The 22,616-nt window shown below is 42.5% G+C and overlaps 1 protein-coding gene across 2 annotated transcripts in view; it reads left to right on the forward strand.

Moving 5' to 3' along the window:
• Positions 1 to 22,616, forward strand: part of AQR (aquarius intron-binding spliceosomal factor) — a 266,639-nt gene that overhangs the window by 116,275 nt on the left and 127,748 nt on the right. For both annotated transcript variants that reach the window (XM_033951821.1, XM_033951822.1), the window contains exons 17-18: positions 4,271 to 4,449; positions 20,930 to 21,097. In XM_033951821.1, coding sequence (XP_033807712.1) covers positions 4,271 to 4,449; positions 20,930 to 21,097 — 347 coding nt within the window. The remainder of the gene's footprint in view (positions 1 to 4,270; positions 4,450 to 20,929; positions 21,098 to 22,616) is intronic.

The raw sequence follows: 22,616 nt of genomic DNA on the forward strand, positions 1-22,616 counted from the left end.
GTTCCAAAAAAATTCCATTCAGCCTCAATGTTGAAATCATTTCTGTGATTGCACAAATTCACAAAATTCTTGTAGTTTTTATATTGTGCAGCTGAGCCGTCACTGAAGTAGTATATTTTGGTAATGTTTGTTTGAGTTACCAAAAATTAGATCAACTTTTGAATAAACACATGTACAGATATCGTATCATGTTGCATATGATCAGAAATAATGCAACAGTTTACAACTTGCAATGTTCCCACTTCATTGAGGTAATATGCAACAAAAGGATGTACCGTAGCTTGTGAATTTTCCCAGTGAAAGCCTTGGTCGGCATCCTGTACAACAAATGAGTAATTTTCAGCGAAATCCATCAAAACGATCATTTCCGTTTCTTTTAAGCCTGTCTTCAACATCTTCAAATATTCACTTTGATGTTTTGAAATGAAATGGTGGCTTGTCAACTTCCAAATCTTGCTTGCAAGTCTTTCAATAAAGTTGTCCATGGTTAGTACGCTTGTTTCTAATGTTTCACGGTCAGCGTGAACCCATTGCTTAAATTCTATTGATTCTTCTGGATCTAAATCCTTGAATATTTCTTCCAGGTATGCTGTTAGTGCTTCTTCACCAGGGCAGTTTTGACATCGTTGTAGCATACAGTCCTTGACATTTAGGTCACACACAGTTTTTTCCATAAGAACTTTGTAGTTCTCTTTAACATTGGCGCCTTGTAGCATGAGCTTTACATTTTGATGTATCGTGCAGACACACACGGAGTGTGCACCTGATGCACCAACGGTTACACACCACTTTGGCCTGAGCTCACAGAATTTGGAAAAACCAATTTCAGTTCCGTTTTTTTACAGTACGCCACGAACAGCTCTTTTAAATTACACAACAGCAGCCGCTTTTGTACTTTTAAACCATTGAGGCGGACTGAAATGCAATCTTTTTTGCCAGGACATATTCTGCTGAATTCATCGTCTTCGTAAAAATCTTGAACTCTATTTGCAATTTCTTCTGGAAGGGACTTGCCAATTTTTGCATCAGGTATAGAACAAATGCCTTTCTCTTTCTTTACTTTTTGGGCTGTTCTGACCATGTGCTCTGAAACGCCAAACTTCATTGCTGTTTCCTTTATTGACCAACTTTTTGGGGCCATCGTCAATAATTGAACTTTCATTGACCTGTTGGATATTGCAATTTTCGTTTTCATTTCTTCAATGAGGTCAGTGTAATCTTCACATAACTTGCATTCTACAGACTGACGAGACGGCCCAACTTCTTCAGCTGAAACTCCAGCAGCAGATGTAATCTTCTTGGCTATCACATTCTGCACACGTTCAATTTTTCGTATTACATAGCCGGCTTTATCTCTACTAGCTAACCTTCGAATTTTCAATGGAGAGGTTCCTAAAGCAGCCAAGCTTTGATCAACTGCATCGGAGATGCTGATATCAAAATCGTCTGAAGATGAAGATGCTGCAGTAGCTTCACTCATTGAAACGTATTGGGCTTTGCACCTACTGCAAAGTTTCTGACCTGGCTTGATATTTATTTTTGCCACTTTTCTAAAATCATTAGACATGGCAAGATCGACTTTTAACAATCCACTTTGAACAATGATTTTTCTTTTCAAATGGATTACAACACAATGTTTGCTTTAATTCGTATTTGTCGAGATACTTTGCTTTGTGGTGGAGGCAGATTTGGTCTTTATCCATCAGTTCAACTTCAGAGCGCCGAGTGATAAGCAATTTTTCATCGGTTGACAAATTATGTAAAAAAATGAGCCCACATTTTTTAGAATAAAATGTGCCGTCATGACACTTTGGCAACAATTTTTGCCCAATGGCACAGTCTGGCAGAAAAGGATTATTATTAGTCGATTCGTTGGCATCCATTTTAAACTGAATTAATAATAATGTGGATCTGAAAAAGAAAACAAGTTGTAATTTGTGATCTGCATGCAACAAAATTATCACCTCAATTTCTAGTTAGGAATAATCATTAATTAAGAACACTATAATTGTACCCAAAGCTTGAGTAAAAATAAACAGGGAAAAACAGTGTGAAAAGTGACATAATTGTAAGTTGAAATGTAGGCGGTTGCCATGGTGACATCTCCCAACTTTGTCCCCCTTTTTCGGGCATTGATAACCTGCGTTGAAAAATGAAGCCCACTTTTCTAGAGGGTTTGAAATATGCTCTTTCTAATGAGACTGATTTGAAAGAGTTTCTGAAAGGTATTTTTCTGTAAAAGCAGGCTGAAAATACCCTATTTTTGGCCTTTTTACACAAATTAGCAACTTTACACTTAATTTGTAAACTAATGGAAAGAGCTTGGAGGTTGAAATTGTACTTTTGAAAACAACGTTGTACTGAGACATGCGCCAAATTTCGCATTTATTACTCAATTATTGTGGGAGCTAAGTAATGTCAAACTTTGACTTTTTTTGCAGCACTAATTTTTTCGGCCAAGTTTACTGTAATTCAGCCATTCACTCAGTGCTCGACAAAAATTATTATTGGTAGCACTGAATAGAGCTCCAAAAGTTGTGCAGGGTAGCTAAGTTTCAGTTTTTTTGGAAACATAGCTCGTGAGATATTGTGTCTCAAATTTGTCAGAATGTCACTGTCGTACTGTATGTCATTGCGGTATGGGGTCAAACAAATGGCTATATCTCCACGAATATTCCACAGGCGAAACTAAAACTTTACCAAAGTTCGTTTGATACATGTGGGACTTTGTGCATAAAGTTTTATCAAAATCCGTGATGGTCATGCAGGGAGCCCTTGATCACTTGACATGGAATAATCCAGTAGGTATCTCAGACAAAGTATACTCTTGGTTCGAAGGTTTCCTAAAATCCAGAACCTACAGTGTAAAATCTAACAAAGAAAAATCAAAACCATGGTCAAACCCCTGCGGAGTACCACAGGGATCCCCACTATCCCCTACCCTCTTCAACCTATACACTGCCTCTCTCGGAACACATCTGGACAATCTGGGCATAACCACCTACAGTTACGTGGATGACATTACCATATGACCAATCAACGTCCTCCCAGACCAAAACACTATAACGAACACTAGACTCCATTACGACCTGGATAAAAGATCACAAACTTAAACTCAATCCAGATAAAACCAAATTCATTCTCTTTGAAAATGACAAAATCCAAACCATAGCCAACCTAGAACTCAACTCAATCAACTACCCCATCCACACCACCATAAAACTACTAGGAATAACTATAGACAGATGCTGTACCATGCAACCACAAATAAACAACACAATACAGAAATCCTTCGCTATCATGAGAAACCTCAGACAAATTCGGAAATTCTTTGAAAGAACACAATTCCAGCTTATAGTACAATCCCTAATCCTAGGACTACTGGACTATTGCAACATCCTCTACCTCCCATGCCCAACCTTTATGACCAAACAACTACAAACAATCCAAAATACAGCTTTAAGACTCATCTACTCATTGAGAAAACATGACCATATCACAGAAGCCTACATCAACTCACATTGGCTACCAATCCAAGAAAGAATACAATTCAAATTCTACTGCATGTTATTTAAAAACTCTTAACGGAGACAGCCCGTCCTACCTGAACAACCGCCTCATCCCAGCATCCACAACCAGACATAGAAAAACACACTCCCCATTCATTCCCCCCCGACCAAAGAAGTAAAACGATCAAAACTACACGACGGCCTTCTGGCCACTCAAGCAGCAAGACTGGACGGCCAGATCTCCAACCTTCTGGTGTCCACCCCAGACTACAAGACATTCAGAAAAGAACTAAAAACCATACTTTTCAAGAAATTCCTGAAACAGCCCTAACCTCACGCTCTCTCAACAACACTAATAATAGACAAAGGATCTACCCTTTACTATCATAGCAAGGACAATTGTAGTTTATAAATCTTCTGTTAAGCCTCCCTGTTCTTAACTACCAAAGAAATGTCAAAAGATCTACTCTCTACCACTCTAGCAATTCTATTGTTATCCCATTGTAACCCTGTTTATAAATCTTTTGTAAGCCGCCTTGAACCGCAAGGTAATGGCGGAATAGAAATCCCTAATGTAATGTAATTTCACATAATACAAACCTTCATGAATCACATATTCACTGGATAAACACCCAAAGGCTTATAGCAAATAAATAGTAGACAAGCTTCTCTTATTTTCAAATGGTTAAGCTTCAAGTGATATGAGATACATGAGTAAGTTGGTACAATGTAACACTGGTAATTTTGCTTCTGATTTTTAGGATGTCTGAATATGGTGGTGTAGTATTTGGTGGATGGGCTCGAATGGCACAGCCTATTGTCTCATTCACTGTAGTGGAAGTGGCAAAGCCCAACATTGGTGAGAACTGGCCCACCAGAGTGCGTGCAGATGTCACTGTTAACCTGAATGTCCGGAATCACATCAAATATGAATGGGAAGGTAATGGATGTATCCAATAGTTCAGTAATGTGCTTATTTCATGGTTGATTGCTAGTTTATTATCCACATGTTGGTGAGACAAAGGTGATAACCATGCAGTTTTTGTGTCATATGGATATAAATTATACTCTAGCAGTGCCAGCCAACAGTTTACTGATGATCTAGGTCACAGTTCTTCAACCGCCGGTCCGCGGACCGGTGTCGGTCCGCAGAAAATTTCTGCCGGTCTGCGCAGGGCCAGCGAGATCAAGTCGGCAGTTAAATTTCCTGCCGACTGCGGTTCCTGCTGATTAATGTTCCTCCCAGCCTCAGGCGATCAAGATAGGCTGCCAACTTTGGGGCCTTCCCTCTGTGAGTCTCGCCTGTTCGGAAACAGGAAGTTGAAACAAAATAGGCGGGACTCAGAGAGTGAAGGTCCCGACGTCGGCAGCGTGTCTTGATGCCCGCCCCTGCCGAGTTGCTGAAGAGGGCCGCGGGGAAGTTACGATTAGACCGGAGAGAGCTGCAGATTCAGGTGCAGGTGGAGGGAGATGGTCAGCGTGTGCAAACAAGATCCTGGGGAGCCTTCACAGTGGCTGTCTCCCCTCCCACCAGCTCTCCAATTTGCCAGGGCAGTGATTTACCGGCAAGTACCGAGAGCTGCTGGAAGGGGAGGAAGCCACTGTAGGCGGCTGGGAAGGTCTGGAAAAGGGAGAGCTGTTACTGGACTTGAAGGGAGTTAGAAGGAGAGATGCTGCTGGGAGGGGAGCAGGGAAAGGGATGGGAAGAGAGTTAATGTTGGATAGAGGGAGGAGGGAAGGGAGAAGAAGGAGAGACACTGCTGGGAGGGGAGGAGGGAAAGGGATGTGAAGAGAGTTAATGTTGGATAGAGGGAGGAGGGAAGGGAGAAGGAAAAAAATGAAGGAGAGTAGGGAGAAAGAAAAAAGGAAGAAAACAGCTGGCAGGGAGATTACAGGAAGGGAAGGGGGTCAGGGTGGAATGGAGAGATCAGATGAGAGAAAGGGGAGAGAGAGGAATGAGAAAGTAGAGAGACATTGATGCTGGAAAGGGGATCAGCAGAGAAATAAGAGAGGGATAAAGATGCTAGATCTGGTGTAAGAGAGATAAAAATGAAGAAGGCAGTGAAGCTGGAATGAATGATGTAAAAAGGAGAGGAGGATGGACAAGGAAGAGGGGCATAGAAAGAAGTCAGATACATATGGAAGAGGGAGAGGGCAGACATTGGATGGAACGGGCAGATGCTGGAAGGAAAAGAGTGAAAAGAAGATGAAAGCAGAAACCAGAGACAACAAAAGGTAGAAAAAAATAATTTTATTTCTATTTTGTCATTAGAATATATCAGATTTGAATTATATATCCTGATAGAGACATAACTGGGGACTGCAGTATTCTGTTAGCATGATATTTCTATGTAGCATTCTATAATAACTTGGCTTGTTCAGTTTTCTTGATAGTAGAGGGGATATATGTGAAGGGGAGGGGAGACAGGGGTTTTGTTGGTCTGTGCTCTGTATATTTGTATTTATAAAATCACAATTGTTCAGAATATTGTTTCTTTTTATACTTTAATAAAATACGTTCAATATAAAATCATAATTGCGGCTTGTGCAGATGGGATCAGATGGTTTGCGGGGACCAAGCTCGCGGAGATGGGGTGTAAACGGGGTTTTTAAATTTTAGTCCTAGTAGTTTGCCGGTCCACAAAATAATTATTTTATTTCTGCCGGTCCACGGGTGTAAAAAGGTTGAAGAACACTGATCTAGGTGACCTGGAATTAAATCTCAGCTCTAGCTAGTCAGACCTCAAGACTGAAGGAAAACAGTGCATTTGACCTTACCATAATGTTGAAACAGCAGATCAGAGAACAGCATTAGAAGGTACAAAGACACAAGAAGTCTAGAACATGTGCAGCTGCTTGGTGGTATAGAGTTGCATTTGGCAGGAGGAGAAGCCTTTGTGCAATAGATTTGTGTACATCCAACCACTGCATTAGTAAGTTGGTGACAACTTGGGAAGGTTATAAACAAATTATACTTTATATAGAGCTATTAATGATAGCTCACATTTACTGGTATGGCCGTTCATTAAGAAATAGAGAGGTAGCAAGCAATGTTCCCTCTAAACCAGGGAAGCAGCTGAGCAACGGTTGGTTTGGGCTGGGCTGGCACATGAGGGGAGGGGGGTGCACAAAGGCAAGCAATTTATGAAAAATTATGTCAAATTATATTTAAATATTGAGAAGTTAAATTATTTATATTGAACTAAAAAGAAAATATAAAAAACTGTACATAAATGTGTCACACTGCACAGAATGGTTTCTGACACCAGAAAAAGAGAAAGCAATGCGTGTGTCGTTCCCTTCCCCCTGCCCCCCCACCCCCCCGGTACTATGCAAAATACCATCCTGCCTCTACCCCTTTTCTCCTCCCAGCTTCCATAAAGCGAGGGTAATTTTGGGTCCAAAAGGGGTGAAGGAGAGCTAACAAATATGTTCCTACTTTGGACCATGACATCTATATTGCTTCTCAACATTCATTCCTACCAGAACACCTGGCCTTGATCATACATGCAGAACACAGATAAAACCCTATGCAAATACAAGACCACAAACTAAAAGTCCTAATATGCAAAAATGAAACCCTAAGATGCCAGACTCTGCATGCATGCGGTACACCAGAGAAATAGAAACAAATGCATTTTTTTCCTGAACAGTGCAAAGTATGCATGCAGATGTAAATTCTCAAAACCAACATATTTCAATCATTAAATTGAAAATAAAATCATTTTTCCTACCTTTGTTGTCTGGTGATTTTATTTTTCTATACTTCTTTTTCCAGTCTGGTTGCACTTTCTTCTTTCTGAGCCCTTAACTCTGTTTCCAGGGCCTTCTTATTGATTTGCTGTTTTTCTCTCCTTCAATTTCTGCCCTACATCCATCTTTGATCCAAACAGATGGGGGATTTTAAATTACAGTCCACTTGAGGGGGCAATACTTTCAAAATAGAACAAAACACAAAAAAAACCCTCTCATCAATACTGGGCAAGTTTCTCAAATAATATCTTCATATAACATTTAAAGGCTTTTAAATATTTAAATGTGCTCATAAGCTCTTCAGCAAGGCGCCACAACAGCGATACAATGTCACTGGAAAGGTGCTTGAATTTTAATCATAACACATTGCATGGAGCAATGATTCTTGCTTCTACTGGAGTGGCAAATGTTATGAACATAAGAACATAAGAACTGCCATCTCCGGATCAGACCTTTGGTCCATCAAGTCCGGCGATCCGCACACGCGGAGGCCCTGCCAGGTGTACACCTGGCATAATTTATAGTCCACCATATCTTTATATGCCTCTCTTAAGGAGATATGCATCTAGTTTGCTCTTGAACCCTAGGACGGTAGATTCCGCAATAATCTCCCCTGGGAGGGCATTCCAGGTGTCAACCACTCTCTGAGTGAAGCAGAACTTCCTGACATTAGTCCTGAACCTGTCCCCCCTTAGCTTCATTACATGTCCTCTAGTCCGTGTCAAATTGGACAATGTAAATAATCTTCTCTGCTCTATTTTGTCGATTCCTTTCAGTATTTTGAAGGTCTCGATCATATCCCCACGCAGTCTCCTTTTCTCAAGGGAGAACAATCCTAATGTTATAAGTCTATCCTCGTATTCCAGTTTCTCCATACCCTTCACCAGTTTTGTTGCTCGTCTCTGCACCCTCTCCAGCAGTTTTATATCCTTCTTTAGGTAGGGAGACCAATGTTGGACGCAGTATTCCAAGTGTGGTCTGACCATTGCCCTATAAAGCGGCATTATAACTTTCTCCGATCTACTCGAGATTCCTTTCTTTATCATGCCCAACATTCTATTTGCCTTCTTTGCCGCTGCCGCACATTGTGCCGACGGCTTCAGGGTCCTATCTATCAGTACACCCAGGTCCTTTTCTTGTTCACTCTTCCCCAGAGTTGCACCTGACATTGTATACTCGTATTCCTTATTCTTATTGCCTAAATGCATAACCTTGCATTTCTCCACATTGAACTTCATCTGCCATTTCTCCGCCCATGTTTCTAACCTACACAAGTCGCTCTGGAGTTCCTCTCTATCCTCCTGCGTTCTGATTGCCCGGCATAGTTTTGTATCGTCTGCAAACTTGATGATCTCACTGGATGTTCCTTCCTCCAGGTCATTGATATAAATATTAAAAAGGATCGGCCCAAGTACCGAGCCCTGGGGTACACCACTAGTCACTTTCTCCCAGTCGGAGAACTTCCCATTTATGCCCACTCTCTGCTTTCGGTTTTCCAGCCATTTGCCTATCCATCTTTGTATATCTCCCTCTATGCCATGGCTTTGTAGTTTCCTGAGAAGTCTTTCGTGTGGAACTTTGTCGAACGCTTTCTGGAAGTCCAAGTATATTATGTCCACCGGCTTCCCACTATCAATTTGCTCGTTCACGGTCTCAAAAAATTGGAGTAAATTCGTCAAACATGATTTCCCTTTCCTGAAGCCATGTTGACTGGGTTTCATCAAGTCGTGTGCGTCCAAGTGCCGGACTATGCTATCCTTGATCAGTGCTTCAACCATCTTGCCGGGGACAGACGTAAGACTCACAGGCCTATAGTTGCCCGGTTCCCCTCTCGATCCTTTTTTGAAAATTGGCGTGACGTTTGCTATCCTCCAGTAGTCCGGTATCTGTCCAGTTCTGATTGTCAGGTTTGCAAGTTTTTGCAATAACTCTCCGATTTCAACCTTCAATTCCTTTAAGACTCTCGGGTGAATTCCATCCGGTCCAGGGGATTTGTCACTTTTAAGTTTGTCGATCTGATAGTATATCTGGTCTAAGTCCACTTCAACTGTGGTGAGGCTGTCTTCTATTTCTCCTGCAAACACTTTCTCCGCTTCAGGTATTGTTGAGGTGTCCTCCTTCGTAAAGACGGACGCAAAGAAGGAATTTAGTTTGTCTGCGATTTGTTTATCTTCCTTGATGTACCCTTTTCGTCCCTCGTCGTCCAGGGGTCCCACTGCCTCTTTTGCAGGTTTTTTCCCTTTCACGTATCTAAAGAAGGGCTTGAAATTTTTGGCCTCCTGGGCTATTTTTTCCTCATATTCCTGTTTGGCATCCCTCACCGCCTTGTGACATTTCTTCTGATCATCTTTATGTTTGTTCCAGGCTTCGGTTGTCTTTATGCATTTCCATTTTTTGAAAGAGTCCTTCTTTTCTTTTATGGCTTCCTTCACCTGTATGGTAAGCCATGCCGGTTCTCTTTTGCTCTTTGTTCTCCGATCTTTGGAAATCCTCGGAATGTAGAGATCTTGTGCTTCTGTGATAGTATTTTTCAGTAGGGACCATGCCTGATCTACCGTTTCAAGTTTGTCCATCATCTTCTCGAGTCGTTTTTCTACCATGGCTCTCATGCGATCGTATTTACCCTTTTTAAAGTTTAAGGTGGTGGTTAAGGTTTTGGCATGTTTCCCTTTCCCGATGTCAAGTTTAAAGTTGATTACATTGTGATCACTCGTTCCCAGTGGAACCATGACTTCCACTTCTGTTATCGGTCCCGTGAGGCCATTTAGGACCAAGTCCAAGGTGGCGTCGCCTCTTGTCGGCTCTTTTACCATTTGTTCCAGGAAGCAATCCCCTAGCACCTCCAGGAACTTGGCCTCCTTGCCGCAGTTGGAGGTTGCTAGTTTCCAGTCTATCCCTGGGAAATTGAAGTCTCCCAATATACTTACATTGCCTGTCTTGCATTCTTGTTTGATTTCCTCCATCATTTCTGAGTCAGTTTCCTCCGCCTGTCCTGGGGGACGATAGTAAAGGCCAATTTTCGTATCTGCGCCATATTGACCAGGAATTTTGATCCAGAGTGACTCAAGCTTCTCTTTCATTTCTGTTGTAACCAATTCAACAAAATCTATTCCCTCCTTAACATATAGAGCAATACCTCCACCTTTCTGTCCTACTCGATCTCTTCTATACAGTTTGTATCCCTGTAGTACTGTGTCCCATTTGTTTTCTTCATTCCACCATGTTTCTGTTATGCCAATGATATCCAATATGTCTTGTCTTGCTATTGTCTCTAGTTCCCCCATTTTGTTACCTAGACTTCTAGCATTCGTATACATACATCTAAGCTCTACAAAAGTTGTTTAACAGTAGCCCACCTATCTGAAAAGGTCAGTTCACGGCTCCAACTCAGTCTGTGTTTCGCTACTCTACATCAGGAAGCCGGAAGGATAAGCTTTTTATATTGATTTTATTTGCAGTATGCAGTGCCTAAGAAGAACAAAACGTGCTATGAAAATTGTGCTCATAGTTAAGAAACAAAATTCATTATAAATATATAACCATGTATTTAGAACATTGTTTTAGTCTGGCTGCAAGGCAGGTTACCTGAGTCCTTTATTCTACACACTTGATGTTGAAAAAAGACACCCTGGGGAATGGCACCAAACAGAGGCTGCAAAAAAGAAGCAGCTTACTGACGTTAGTAACCACAGGGAGCATGAGGATCCGCCTCTCTTACTGCGATTGGTCAGAATTATATACTGCTCAGGAGAGAAGACTCTTACTATGATTGGTCAAGATGGTATGCTGCTCAAGAGAAGAGACTTTTGCTGTGATTGGTCAGAATGATATGCTGTTCAGGAGAGAATTCAACTATATGACAGCACAAGTGTAAAAAGCTCAAAAGCAGAGAGAGGAAGACCCAAACGTTAGGAAGCAGGAACTTTGTACAAAACATTGTATAAAACCCTCCCAGACAGGAAAAATCAACAGAGCAGAATAAAAGATTACAAAAATGCACACCACTCAACCTCTTTGTTTAAACCTGCAGGGTATATGGATTGTAAGTGGTGAATCCACCACTGTTCGTTCCTCCAAAGGGGATCTAGCTAGAACACTATGGAGGAACGAACAGCGGTGGATTCACCGCTTACAATCCATCTTTGGCATTAACTTTTAATATTCAACTTTTGTCAATTTTTCTTCTTCCCTCTCAATTGTGTCTACTGTTCCATGTCTTCCCATCTATCCACATGCAATATCTCCTCCCTCTCTCTGCCCCTCCCCTCCCCTATATGTAAAAGAAAGCATACAATCGACAAGAAGACACAGCGGAGACGACCAATAAACTGGAATCGCTATGGGTTAAAATACCAGGTAGGAAAGGGCATGAAATAAAGATGGGCCTATACTATTGTCCACATGGGCAAACCGGAGATATCGATAAAGAAATGGATGCCGAGATGAAGCGAGAATGCAAAAGCGGTTACACAGTTGTTATGGGAGACTTCAACTACCCCGAGATAGACTGGAGTCTTGGAAGCTCAAGATGCGCTAGGGAGACAGAATTCCTGGAGGCTATATAAGATTGCTTCATGGAGCAGCTTGTTAGAGAATCGACGAGAGGAAATGCCACTCTGGATCTAATCCTAAATGGGCTAATGGGACCTGCAAAGGAAGTGGAAGTAGTGGGACCGTTGGGAAACAGCGATCATAATATGATCAAGTTCAAGGTTGAAGTAGGAATACCGAACGGAAAGAGAACCATAGCGACAACTTTCAACTTCAGGAAAGGAAACTATGAAGCAATGAGGGAAATGGTAAGGAAGAAACTTAGGAACACTTCCAAGAAATGGCAAACGGTAGAACATGCCTGGTCTTTTTTCAAGGACATGGTGAACGAGGCGCAAAATCTGTACATCCCCAGATTCAGAAAGTGGTGCAAAAAGAGTCGAACAAAAGACCCGGTATGGATGACTAAAATAGTGAAGGAAGCGATAGGCAATAAGAAAAATTCATTCAGGAAATGGAAAAAGGACAAAACTGAAGGGAACCGGAAGGAGCACAGGAAGTATCAAAAAGAATGTCACCGTGTGGTTCGAAAAGCCAAAAGAGAGTATGAAGAGAGGCTAGCCAGGGAGGCACGAAATTTCAAACCGTTCTTCAGATATGTTAAAGGGAAACAGCCAGCTAGGGAGGAGGTGGGACCGCTGGACCAAGGAGACAGGAAGGGAGCAGTGAAGGAGGAGAAAGAAGTCGCGGAAAGACTTAACATGTTCTTTTCGTCTGTATTTACAAACGAAGACACAACCAACATACCGGAACCTGAGCAAATCTTCAATGGAAATCAAGCAGAAAAATTAACATCCATGGAAGTGAGCCTTGATAATGTACACAGGCAGATAGAAAAACTTAAAACTGACAAATCCCCGGGTCCGGACGGAATCCATCCAAGGGTTTTGAAGGAATTAAAGCAGGAGATAGCGGAACTACTGCAGAAAATTTGCAACCTATCCTTGAAAACAGGCATGATCCCAGAGGATTGGAAGATAGCTAACGTCACGCCCATCTTTAAAAAGGGATCAAGAGGTGACCCGGGAAACTACAGACCGGTGAGTCTGACCTCGGTTCCGGGGAAAATGGTGGAAGCACTGATCATTTGGAAAGAAACGAACTTCTGATAACAAGCCAACATGGTTTCTGCAGGGGGAGATCATGCCTAACTAACTTATTGCACTTCTTCGAAGGAATTAACAAACGGATGGACAGAGGAGACCCCATAGACATCATATACCTTGATTTCCAAAAAGCCTTTGACAAGGTGCCTCACGAGCGTCTACTCCGGAAACTGAAGAACCATGGGGTGGACGGAGACGTACATAGATGGATCAGAAACTGGTTGGTGGGTAGGAAACAGAGGGTAGGGGTGAAGGGCCACTACTCGGACTGGATGAGGGTCATGAGTGGTGTTCCGCAGGGCTTGGTTCTTGGGCCGCTGCTATTTAATATATTCATAAATGATCTAGAAACAGGGATAAAGTGTGAGATAATAAAATTTGCGGACGATACAAAACTATTTAGTGGAGCTGGGACTAAAGAGGAATGTGAAGAATTGCAAAGGGACTTGAACAAACTAGGGGAATGGGCGGCAAGATGGCAGATGAAGTTCAACGTTGAGAAATGTAAAGTATTGCATGTGGGAAGCAGAAACCCGAGGTACAACTATACGATGGGAGAGATGTTATTGAATGAGAGTACCCAAGAAAGGGACTTGAGGGTAATGGTGGACATGACAATGAAGCCGACGGCACAGTGCGCAGCGGCCGCTAAGAAAGCAAATAGAATGCTAGGTATAATCAAGAAGGGTATTACAACCAGGACAAAAGAAGTTATCTTGCTGTTGTATTCGGCGATGGTGCGCCCACATCTGGAATACTGTGTCCAATATTGGTCGCCATACCTTAAGAAGGATATGGCGTTACTCGAGAGGGTTCAGAGGAGAGCGACACGTCTGATAAAAGGGATGGAAAACCTCTCATATGCTGAGAGATTGGAGAAACTGGGTCTCTTTTCCCTGGAGAAGAGGAGACTTAGAGGGGATATGATAGAGACTTATAAGATCATGAAGGGCATAGAGAGAGTAGAGAGGGACAGATTCTTCAAACTTTCAAAAAATAAAAGAACAAGAGGGCACTCGGAAAAGTTGAAAGGGGACAGATTCAAAACGAATGCTAGGTAGTTCTTCTTTACCCAACGAGTGGTGGACACCTGGAATGCGCTTCCAGAGGGCGTAATAGGGCAGAGTACAGTACTGGGGTTTAAGAAAGGATTGGACAATTTTCTGCTGGAAAAGGGGATAGAAGGGTATAAATAGAGGATTACTGCACAGGTCCTGGACCTGTTGGGCCGCCGCATGAGCGGACTGCTGGGCATGATGGACCTCAGGTCTGACCCAGCAGAGGCATTGCTTATGTTCTTATCCATATGTACCATCTTCCCTCTCTCTCTTTTCCCCTATTACCATCTTTTCTTAAACAGCATTTTTCCATCTCTCTTCCCTTCCCCATCCCTGGTGCACCATTTCCTCCCTCTCTTTCTACTTCCTTTCCATCCTTGTGCAGTATCTCCTCCCTCTCTCTCCCCCTCTGGTGGTCTGACATCTTTCTCCTCTCCTTCCCACAGTCTGGCATCAGTCTCCACTCCTTCCCTTCCCTCCTCCCCCTATGTGGTCTGGTATCTCTATGTCCTCTTCCCCCTCTCCCCTACCTCTCCTCTTTCCCTGATCTGGCATCTCTCTCCTTTCCTCCCCCTCCAGTAGGCCATCTCTCTCCTTCCCTTTCCCCCTTCTTGTGATCTGATATTTATCTCCTCCCCACCCTAGTCTTGAATTTCTTTCCCCTTCCCTGGTCTGGCATCTCTCCTTCCCTCCCCCTCCAGTAGTCCAACATATTTCTCCTTCCCTTACTCCCTTATGGTCTGGTATCTCCTCTTCTCGCCTTCTCTTCTCTTCCTATTCCCTGCAGCTATTGCCAATCCATTTATCTTGACAAATACTGAGACTGGAATGCTCTGGAGTGACATCATGACCTTGCACAGGTATCAAATACTTTAGTGTGGTACTCTCTGCTCTGAGTGGGTGACAACTCCTCTAGGTCATGGCCAGAGGAGAGCACAGGCCCTTCAGCTGCAATGATAATGACTCTCATCTCTTTGCTTTCGACGTCTTACAGGATGTCCTGATGCAAGCTCTGGAGTATGGTGAGGGATAGAGCATTTCTTCTCTTTTGGTTATTCAGAATAATCTTCCTGATGCCCTCCTGCTGCCACTAAACAGTGAGCAGCTCAGAGGTGGCACTGCTCAAGCCACGGAAATGTCCAGGACATGATCTACAAAGTCACGCACTAGGCAGCTGCTCTTTCAGCCTCTGAGGGGGAGGACAAGAAGCAGTAGCAGAGTGAAAGTTTCCATGCTGTCGAAGACAGTGTGTTCACTCACGGTGCTGGCTGCCCGAAGGAGAAAGAGATCCTGAGATGGATTCCACAGGTGGGTGGGGGAGAATGGATAGAACCCCAGCAGCCACTTGACCTACTTCAAGAAACATCCTGGTGGCGGGAGAGAGGTAGAGAAGTTCTGCTCCTGGTGTGCAGCAGCCATGAGCTGCTGTGCAGGGCTCTGAAGAGATGTGCACAGCCGCACACCTGCATAGCTTAGAGGGAAAATTAGTAGCAAATAGACAGACCTTCAGTGATATGCCCATAATCCTGTCTTAGACAGTGGCCAGTCTTGGATTTTAAAAAGTAGACAATATTGTGTACTTGATGTAAGATGAAAAATGAATAAAGAATTGGAAAAAAAAAAAAAGTACACAGCAGATCTCAAACAGTAAATTCCTTTCTTGTATTTCATTTCCAGGGGTAAGCATTGTCTTTTTCCAAATCTACCTAGCTACTATTTATAGACTTTTCTTCTAGGAGCTTGTTAATGCCTTTTTTACATGAGCATCAGTGAGATCAAGCTCTTTTTCCTGACTGAAACATGCAGGTTTTATTGTGTATATAAGGGTATTTCAGCAGTGCCCAAGAGAAAAGATAATAACTACAAATGTTTACAGTAACTTCACAACAAGGTTAACATAACCATAAGTCTTTCTTGGATCTGACTAAATAAAAGTACTGCTTTTGCTTAATCTTTACTTACAAACAGACTAGAGAAATGAATGTACGAGCATAAAAAGTGACTTGGAGGACAAAATGTTTGACCGTTTTTTAATTCCATAATCTATTAAGTGGAAGCTATATATACATTCTGGCACTAAGCAATTTGCTACGTGATAGCATAGAGTACAGTGCTGCTGCTCATAATCAGTTAATATAACAGGATCATTCAGTTCCAAGTGAGGCAGCAATGAAATGCTTGTTAATAGTATTGTGACTGCCAGCTGGCACTGCATAGTGAAAATTCTTCAGTACAGCATCTGCCTGTTCCTTTGCCTCATCTCTAGCCCTCATTAGAGATGACATTTGTTGTCTTCAGAGCTATGAAAGTTTATTTTGTTTTGCACACAAGAACATCCAAGGAATAGACGAAACAAGCTCCAAAGCTCCATAGTTACTGGAAGCAAAAAGTGATGGTGGTCAGTGCTTCCCTTCTGAGGGGTACAAAAGTGTCCATCAGCTGATCAGACATGGTGTCTGCCTTTTGCCGGGATCCAAGACTTTATGGAGTATTTGCCGAGACTCATAAAGCCTACCTCTTATCCATGTTGGTACAAATGATACTGCCAAGTTTCCCTCCAAACATATTGAGAGTGATTTCCTGGACCTCAGAAAGAGGGTGAAACAGATAGGTGCAGAAATGAGTCTCATTAGTCCTTCCAGTTGAGGGTAAAGGCAAAAGAAGAGGCTTCCATTTTAGAGAGCATTTCAAATGGTAAGATAAAAGGCCTGAACAGTCCATCCAGTCTGCCCCATAGTTACACTCATAAATTCATGATGAAATTGAATAGTCTTTTTTTTCCTTTGCTATTTCTGGGTCTTATACTGTAGAAGTCTGCCCAGTACTGTCCTTAGATTCCAACTACTGGAGTTGCTGTTCAGGTTCAGTACCTTAGGTTCCAACTACTGACATTACTGTCGAAGCTCACTCCAGCCTATCCAAATCATCTCGTCATTTGTGGGATACAAACCGTAAAAATCTGCCCACTATTTGTTTATTTAATGAATTAATTTGTTTTCTATCCCGTTGTCCCCAAAGAGCTCAGAACAGGTTACAGGTTTAACATACATAATTTCCATACAAGTTTGTTTTTATCCTAAACTTGATAAATACTAGGGTCTAATATTAATATACATAATATACCGTTTACTATAGTTATCCTTACAGTGCAAGGTTTTCAGTACAAGTTTTATCCTAATTTGGCACAAAGAAAGTTAGTGTATGATACAAGTTATTCTTATGTGACACATACTGATTCTGGTACCAATATACATTTCTTTGTAGTCTATCGGTCAAAGGCAGGGTTTTAGGTGAAGAGTTATGTTTTTATTGCTTTTCTAAAGTTGAGGAGTCCTTCAAGGGATCTGATCTCTGGGGGCAGTCGATTCCAGTGGCTCGGTATGAAGTGGGAGTAGGACTGTCGCTTTGCAGTTTGCAGTTGAAGAGCACGACTAGGAGGCATTTTGAGGTGTATTTCGTCCTGGAAGCAGATTGACCGGTTCAGCACATACGGAGGAAGCTTAGTTGTCACGTAGTCCAGCACCACGTTGTGTAAGGATTTGAATGCTAGTATCAGGCCCTTGAAGACACAACATTTGGCTACGAGCGGCAAGTGAGCTGACGCTAGAGCCTGGGAGACAGAGTTGCGGGCACGAGCCATGCAGAAGGAATTCACATCAGCTTTTGTTTCCCTCCTCTTTCACTAGAGTGCTCTATTGCCCCCCTTCAGTTTTCCTTATGCACGTGAGCCAGAAAAAGTGTTTTTGATTTCTATATATTTCTTTATTTTTTTGTGGTCTTTTTCGCATACTTTTGGGGTTTTCGGTGCTCAGAGCTCCCCTTGTCACGGGTTCCACTCTGCCTGCATGGAGAAGAAGCAGACTGAAGTCTGCAGCTGACAAACCAATCCCTCTGTGGTACTTGTTGGCCAGCCTGTAGCTGGAGTTTGGGGTTGTTCCTCTGGTAGCATTGCTCACATTCTGCGTTGCAGGTGCTTGAGCACAGATTCTCTGGCATCAGTAGGGGGCTCAGCGGCATTCTGCAGGGTGCCGGCTACATTTTTGTCTCTCCCTTTCATGTCTGCGGGTTCACGGGGATTTGAGGCTCGGTAAAACACCGGTTTGACTGAAAGCCCAAAGATTCAGCATTGAAGGAATATTCTGTTTGAGGCAGTGATTTCTCCTACTTCCAGCTACTTTTGGAGCTGAGGCAGGCAGCAGCACATTACCAGCACAGGTTACAGTAAGGCTGTTACAGGTTTCTGCCCCTTCCTTTAGGTTTCCCCACCTCCAAAATCCTATAATCACAATTTATTGTTTTTTTTATATTTTAGTTAGTGTCTTTTGAGTCGTTTTATGGTGCCAAAACACTGCTGCTGCTGCCATCTTGGATTTCCCTTTTATTTTTCCAAAGTTCTCCTGAACCTTCAAATCACCTCATTTCCCTCAAAACTGACTGAGATGGAGTCCTCAGGCTCCTTTACCCCTAATTCATGCCAGGTTTGCACTTGATGGGCACCCGAAGGACACCCTTGTGCTACGTGCTGCGCAGCACATGAAGGTGGGATGGGAGCAGTCATCTTAGCTTTTCCTTTGCCCTCATCCTGTTTGGATAAAAAAAAAACCAAAAAGCTGGGTGAACTGTCTGAGTTTTTGTCTGCTTCAGATAGAAGGCTAAAGAAGGCTAAAGGTCGCTTGAAGTCTAGAATATGCAGCATGCTATTACTAGGATGGTCATGAGGTTCTGGGAAAAATATTGGCAGAACAATTGACTGATTAAGATGTAACTCCCACAATATCTTAGGAAGGAACTTAAGATGTTTGTGAAGAACTACTGTTATGGTGAAACTTTGTGTAAGGTAGATCAGCTTCTAGAGTCTGAAGCTCAGTGTCTCTGAGCTGGAGTGACCACCTCTAAAAATAAGATCTTCCATGCAGAATTAGGGAGCTCTGTATCTCGTCATCTGCTAACTGGATCTAACAGCCCGAATATTAAAAGGGTAACATTTAGTTCTCTTTCTAAACCTGAAAATATTTCTCAAAACTCTTTTGTCTTCTAGAAGGGATTCTACTAAGAGCTCTTATGAGTTTAAATGGAAGAGATTTGTTGTCTGTTATACCTCACTGGCCCTAAACCCCTTTCCTGTCTTAACACAAGAACTATTTGAATGCATTTTACAGCTGTCAGAATTCAGGTTTTAAAATCAGCTTGTTTAGGGTTTGCCTCATTGCAACTGGTATTTGTTGCCACTATGTAAAAGTTAAACCTTTGGTTCATTGTATGCTGGAATTAATTCTATTGAAGCTTCCCATCAAGCCTTCAGCTGCTTTGTTCAACTCTGTATAATTGAGATTAAAAATGTTCCTTCCTTGTCATACCATCACTGAGCTCCATCCAAAGTAGTAGAGAATTAAGAAGCTAATATTCTCCAAGAGGAAACACCTCTCTCAATTGCTACCCAGTTAGAATTTGGTCAGGAACTAACTGAAAAGCATCACAGAGGAGCTGTATGAACCTTCAACCATCCGCTTGGAGACAGAGAAAAATATTGAGCATTCTAGGGCAAATCGCAGGTAGATGGTTATGAGTCTGGTCTGGTAGGACTAAAGGAAAGAAAATTATCAGGTAAGACATTTTCCTTACTTTTTGAAACTATCTGTTCAAATGTACCCTTACTTATCTAATGTATTTGTAAATTTAAAAAAATGCCTCAATATTGTTATGTCCCATCTGGTGAAAGCTCTGAGCCACTGGAAGCTCTTAATTTTGCTAATGATTGCTTTGGCATATAAAATCAGTGGCTTCCAGGTCTTAATGACTAGTCTGCCATAACTAAACTTTCTCAGCACATTATTTTCTTTTCAGCATAGGCAACCTTCATCTAGGAATCCCAGTATAGTGAGGCCTATGTAACCTACTTCTTGGAAAAAGTAATCTTTCCTATCTGTAACAGGTATTCCTTGAGAACAGCATGTTACATAGTTCTAACAAAACTCACCCACTTCACCTAGAGTTGACTGCTACTAATCTAAAGCTTTAAAGAGAGCTGAGAATGCTTGCACAACAGCACAGATGCTAAAACCATCACATATGTTTGGTTTTCCTCTCTGGAAAGTTCTGTGCTTTGAGAGTTTGTTATAAACATTTTCATATGGTAAAGCCCATGGGGGGGGGGGGGTGATGCTAGGAAGCCCAACTAAGATGGAGGCGTGTTTTACCAGCTCTCACAACCAGCTAGAAATAACATCGAAATAACCTGCTATAAGAGATCACATTTGGAGTGCTTCCTCAACAAAAACCTGGCAAAACAAACAGCTTTTGCCTTAAATTCAGGGGCAAAATGTCCAAAACAAGATCCTCCTTCTACTGTTAAAGAAGACGGTGTAAAGTCATAACCAAATCCTTAGCAATAGCACCTCTAGACTATCACTAGGGCAGGATCGAATGGGTGTCGCTCCTCTCTCCATACCACTAACCACTGTGTGGATTCAAGTAAGGTAGGTCTATGAGGTCTCTCAGATGGGCACTTCTCCTGAGCTCGGGCACTTGGGGAGCTAGTCTGGTTAGAGAGGGGGTTCACTTGGGAGAGGAAGTCTTTTTTTTTTTGGGGGGGGGGGGCGGGGGAGGGGGGGAGAAGTGTCCTGGATGAGCATATGGTTTTGGAGGAAGGGACCTATGTCACAGATCTTTTGCCCCAGTGACGACCCCTGTGCTTTGTAGCCCAATGCACTCAAGCAGTCAGACTAATGTTACCTATAAAGTGGCTTGCAGGCAGCATTTAATAGGATTCAGCAGCCTGTGGTACAGAGGTACTGCAGGTTAGTGATTATTGTAGTAATTCGAGGATATTGGGTAATGCAAGTAATAAATATTTTTTAATATAAAAAAATAAATAGCAGGCATTTGCCATCCTGGCTTTTTTTTTTTTTACTGTAACAGCTGAATAACTTGGAGTTCTGCCTCCTCTATCCAGGTCTACGTAAGCATGATGTTTGCTTCCTGATTACATTGCGCCCCACCCAGCCGTATGGCACAAAGTTTGACCGGAGACAGCCTTTTCTTGAGCAGGTGGGGCTGGTTTATGTGCGAGGATGTGAGATCCAGGGAATGTTGGATGATAAGGGCCGTGTTATTGAAGAAGGTAATCCACAGGAAAAGGAAAAAGTATAACACAATTGTAGCACCACAGATGTCTAAACATTTTCACAATTTTTGTTTTATTTTTATTTATAGATATCTTGATTGATAGAAAAATGTAGCAAGGTTAAGAGCAAACTACACATGATAAATCATATGTATGTTATTAGTTTTCACATTATTTTCAAAATGTAAATGTGGCAACTTAATTTTCAGTTGTTAAAATAGGCATACAACTATAACTTCATTTTCTTTTTTTATCCTGTGATGTATATATAAAATATTCTGTAATTAAAATGAAATCTAGGCTTTTTCCCCAATACAATAGGAATGGTATATGGACCCTTAGAATACTCTGTCCATTCTCGCAAGCATACTGCAGAAAAATGTCACATAGCTTTTAGAACCTTCTTTAGCTTCCCTCCAGACCGGCACAGAAATGGATGGGTTTACGCTCTTCTGCCAGCAGGTGAAGACCGAGACACTAACTTTTGGCTACAGTACAAGTAGGCTCTACAGTCCCTCTTATAATCAGTCTTTTCTCAGTCTCCAGCAGTTGGAGTGATAAGATTGTGCAGTCGGTGCTGGGGTTTGTTTTGGGCCTGTTGGAGCTGATTTAGGGAATCTTTCTTGTCCCTTTTGCTATCCGGAGAGAGCTTGGGGAACCCTCTCAGGGGGTTGTACCGACCTTGGGAGTGCTACACTTGGAAGGGTCGAGTCCCTCCCCCCATTTCCCCCCACTTCCCCAGGTTTTCTGAATTTAGAGGAGCCTCAACTGTGTATGCCTGGCCATCTGTTCGGCACAGACTACAGTTTAGAGTGCTCTCTTGATACAGCTGGTGAAATAAAAGGAGCACAAAGTGCATTGTTGTACGTGGGTTTTTGGCGCATTTAGTATGAGCGCTTCAAAAAAGCAGCATAAGTGCATTTTATTTGGGCGCCGAGCAGTAGATGCACCTGGCAGGTGCACAAAATGTTCCAACCCCCTTTAAGGGGACCTGGCTTTGGGTGTTGGCGTGTCCGGCTCCCCTTTGAATTGATTGTTTAGGCTTGGGGTTGCCCGATCATAGATCTCATGGTTTCGAGTGTCGACACCAAAGCGCTGAGGTTTTTCAGTCAGCGCTAGAATTGTCAGGCCGAGGGATTGGATGCTGTGGTACAGGCTTGGCCAATGGAAGGCCTACTGTATGTCTTTTCTCCATGGTCTCAGGTGGGCAGTGTTCTTCGAATTGCCCGACACGCAGGCTACTTGATTCTCGTGGCTCCAGCCTGGTTCAGGTGCCAGTGGTATGCGATTCTGGTTCATCTGCTTGCGACGTGCTCTCCCGCCGCCCCTCTCGCCTAATCTTCTGACTCCTGGTCCCATTCCATTATTAGATCTGGGTCCTTTTTGTCTTACAGCTTGGCTCTTGTAAGGGCTCACCTAAGGAAAAAGGAATTTTCGGATACAGTGACAGTTTCAGAGAATTTCCTCTGCTTGGGTTTATGTCCGTGGTTAGCATATTTTTGAGGAATGGTGTTCT

Source organism: Geotrypetes seraphini, chromosome 7, assembly GCF_902459505.1.
Source record: "Geotrypetes seraphini chromosome 7, aGeoSer1.1, whole genome shotgun sequence".
Classification (NCBI taxonomy): domain Eukaryota; kingdom Metazoa; phylum Chordata; class Amphibia; order Gymnophiona; family Dermophiidae; genus Geotrypetes; species Geotrypetes seraphini.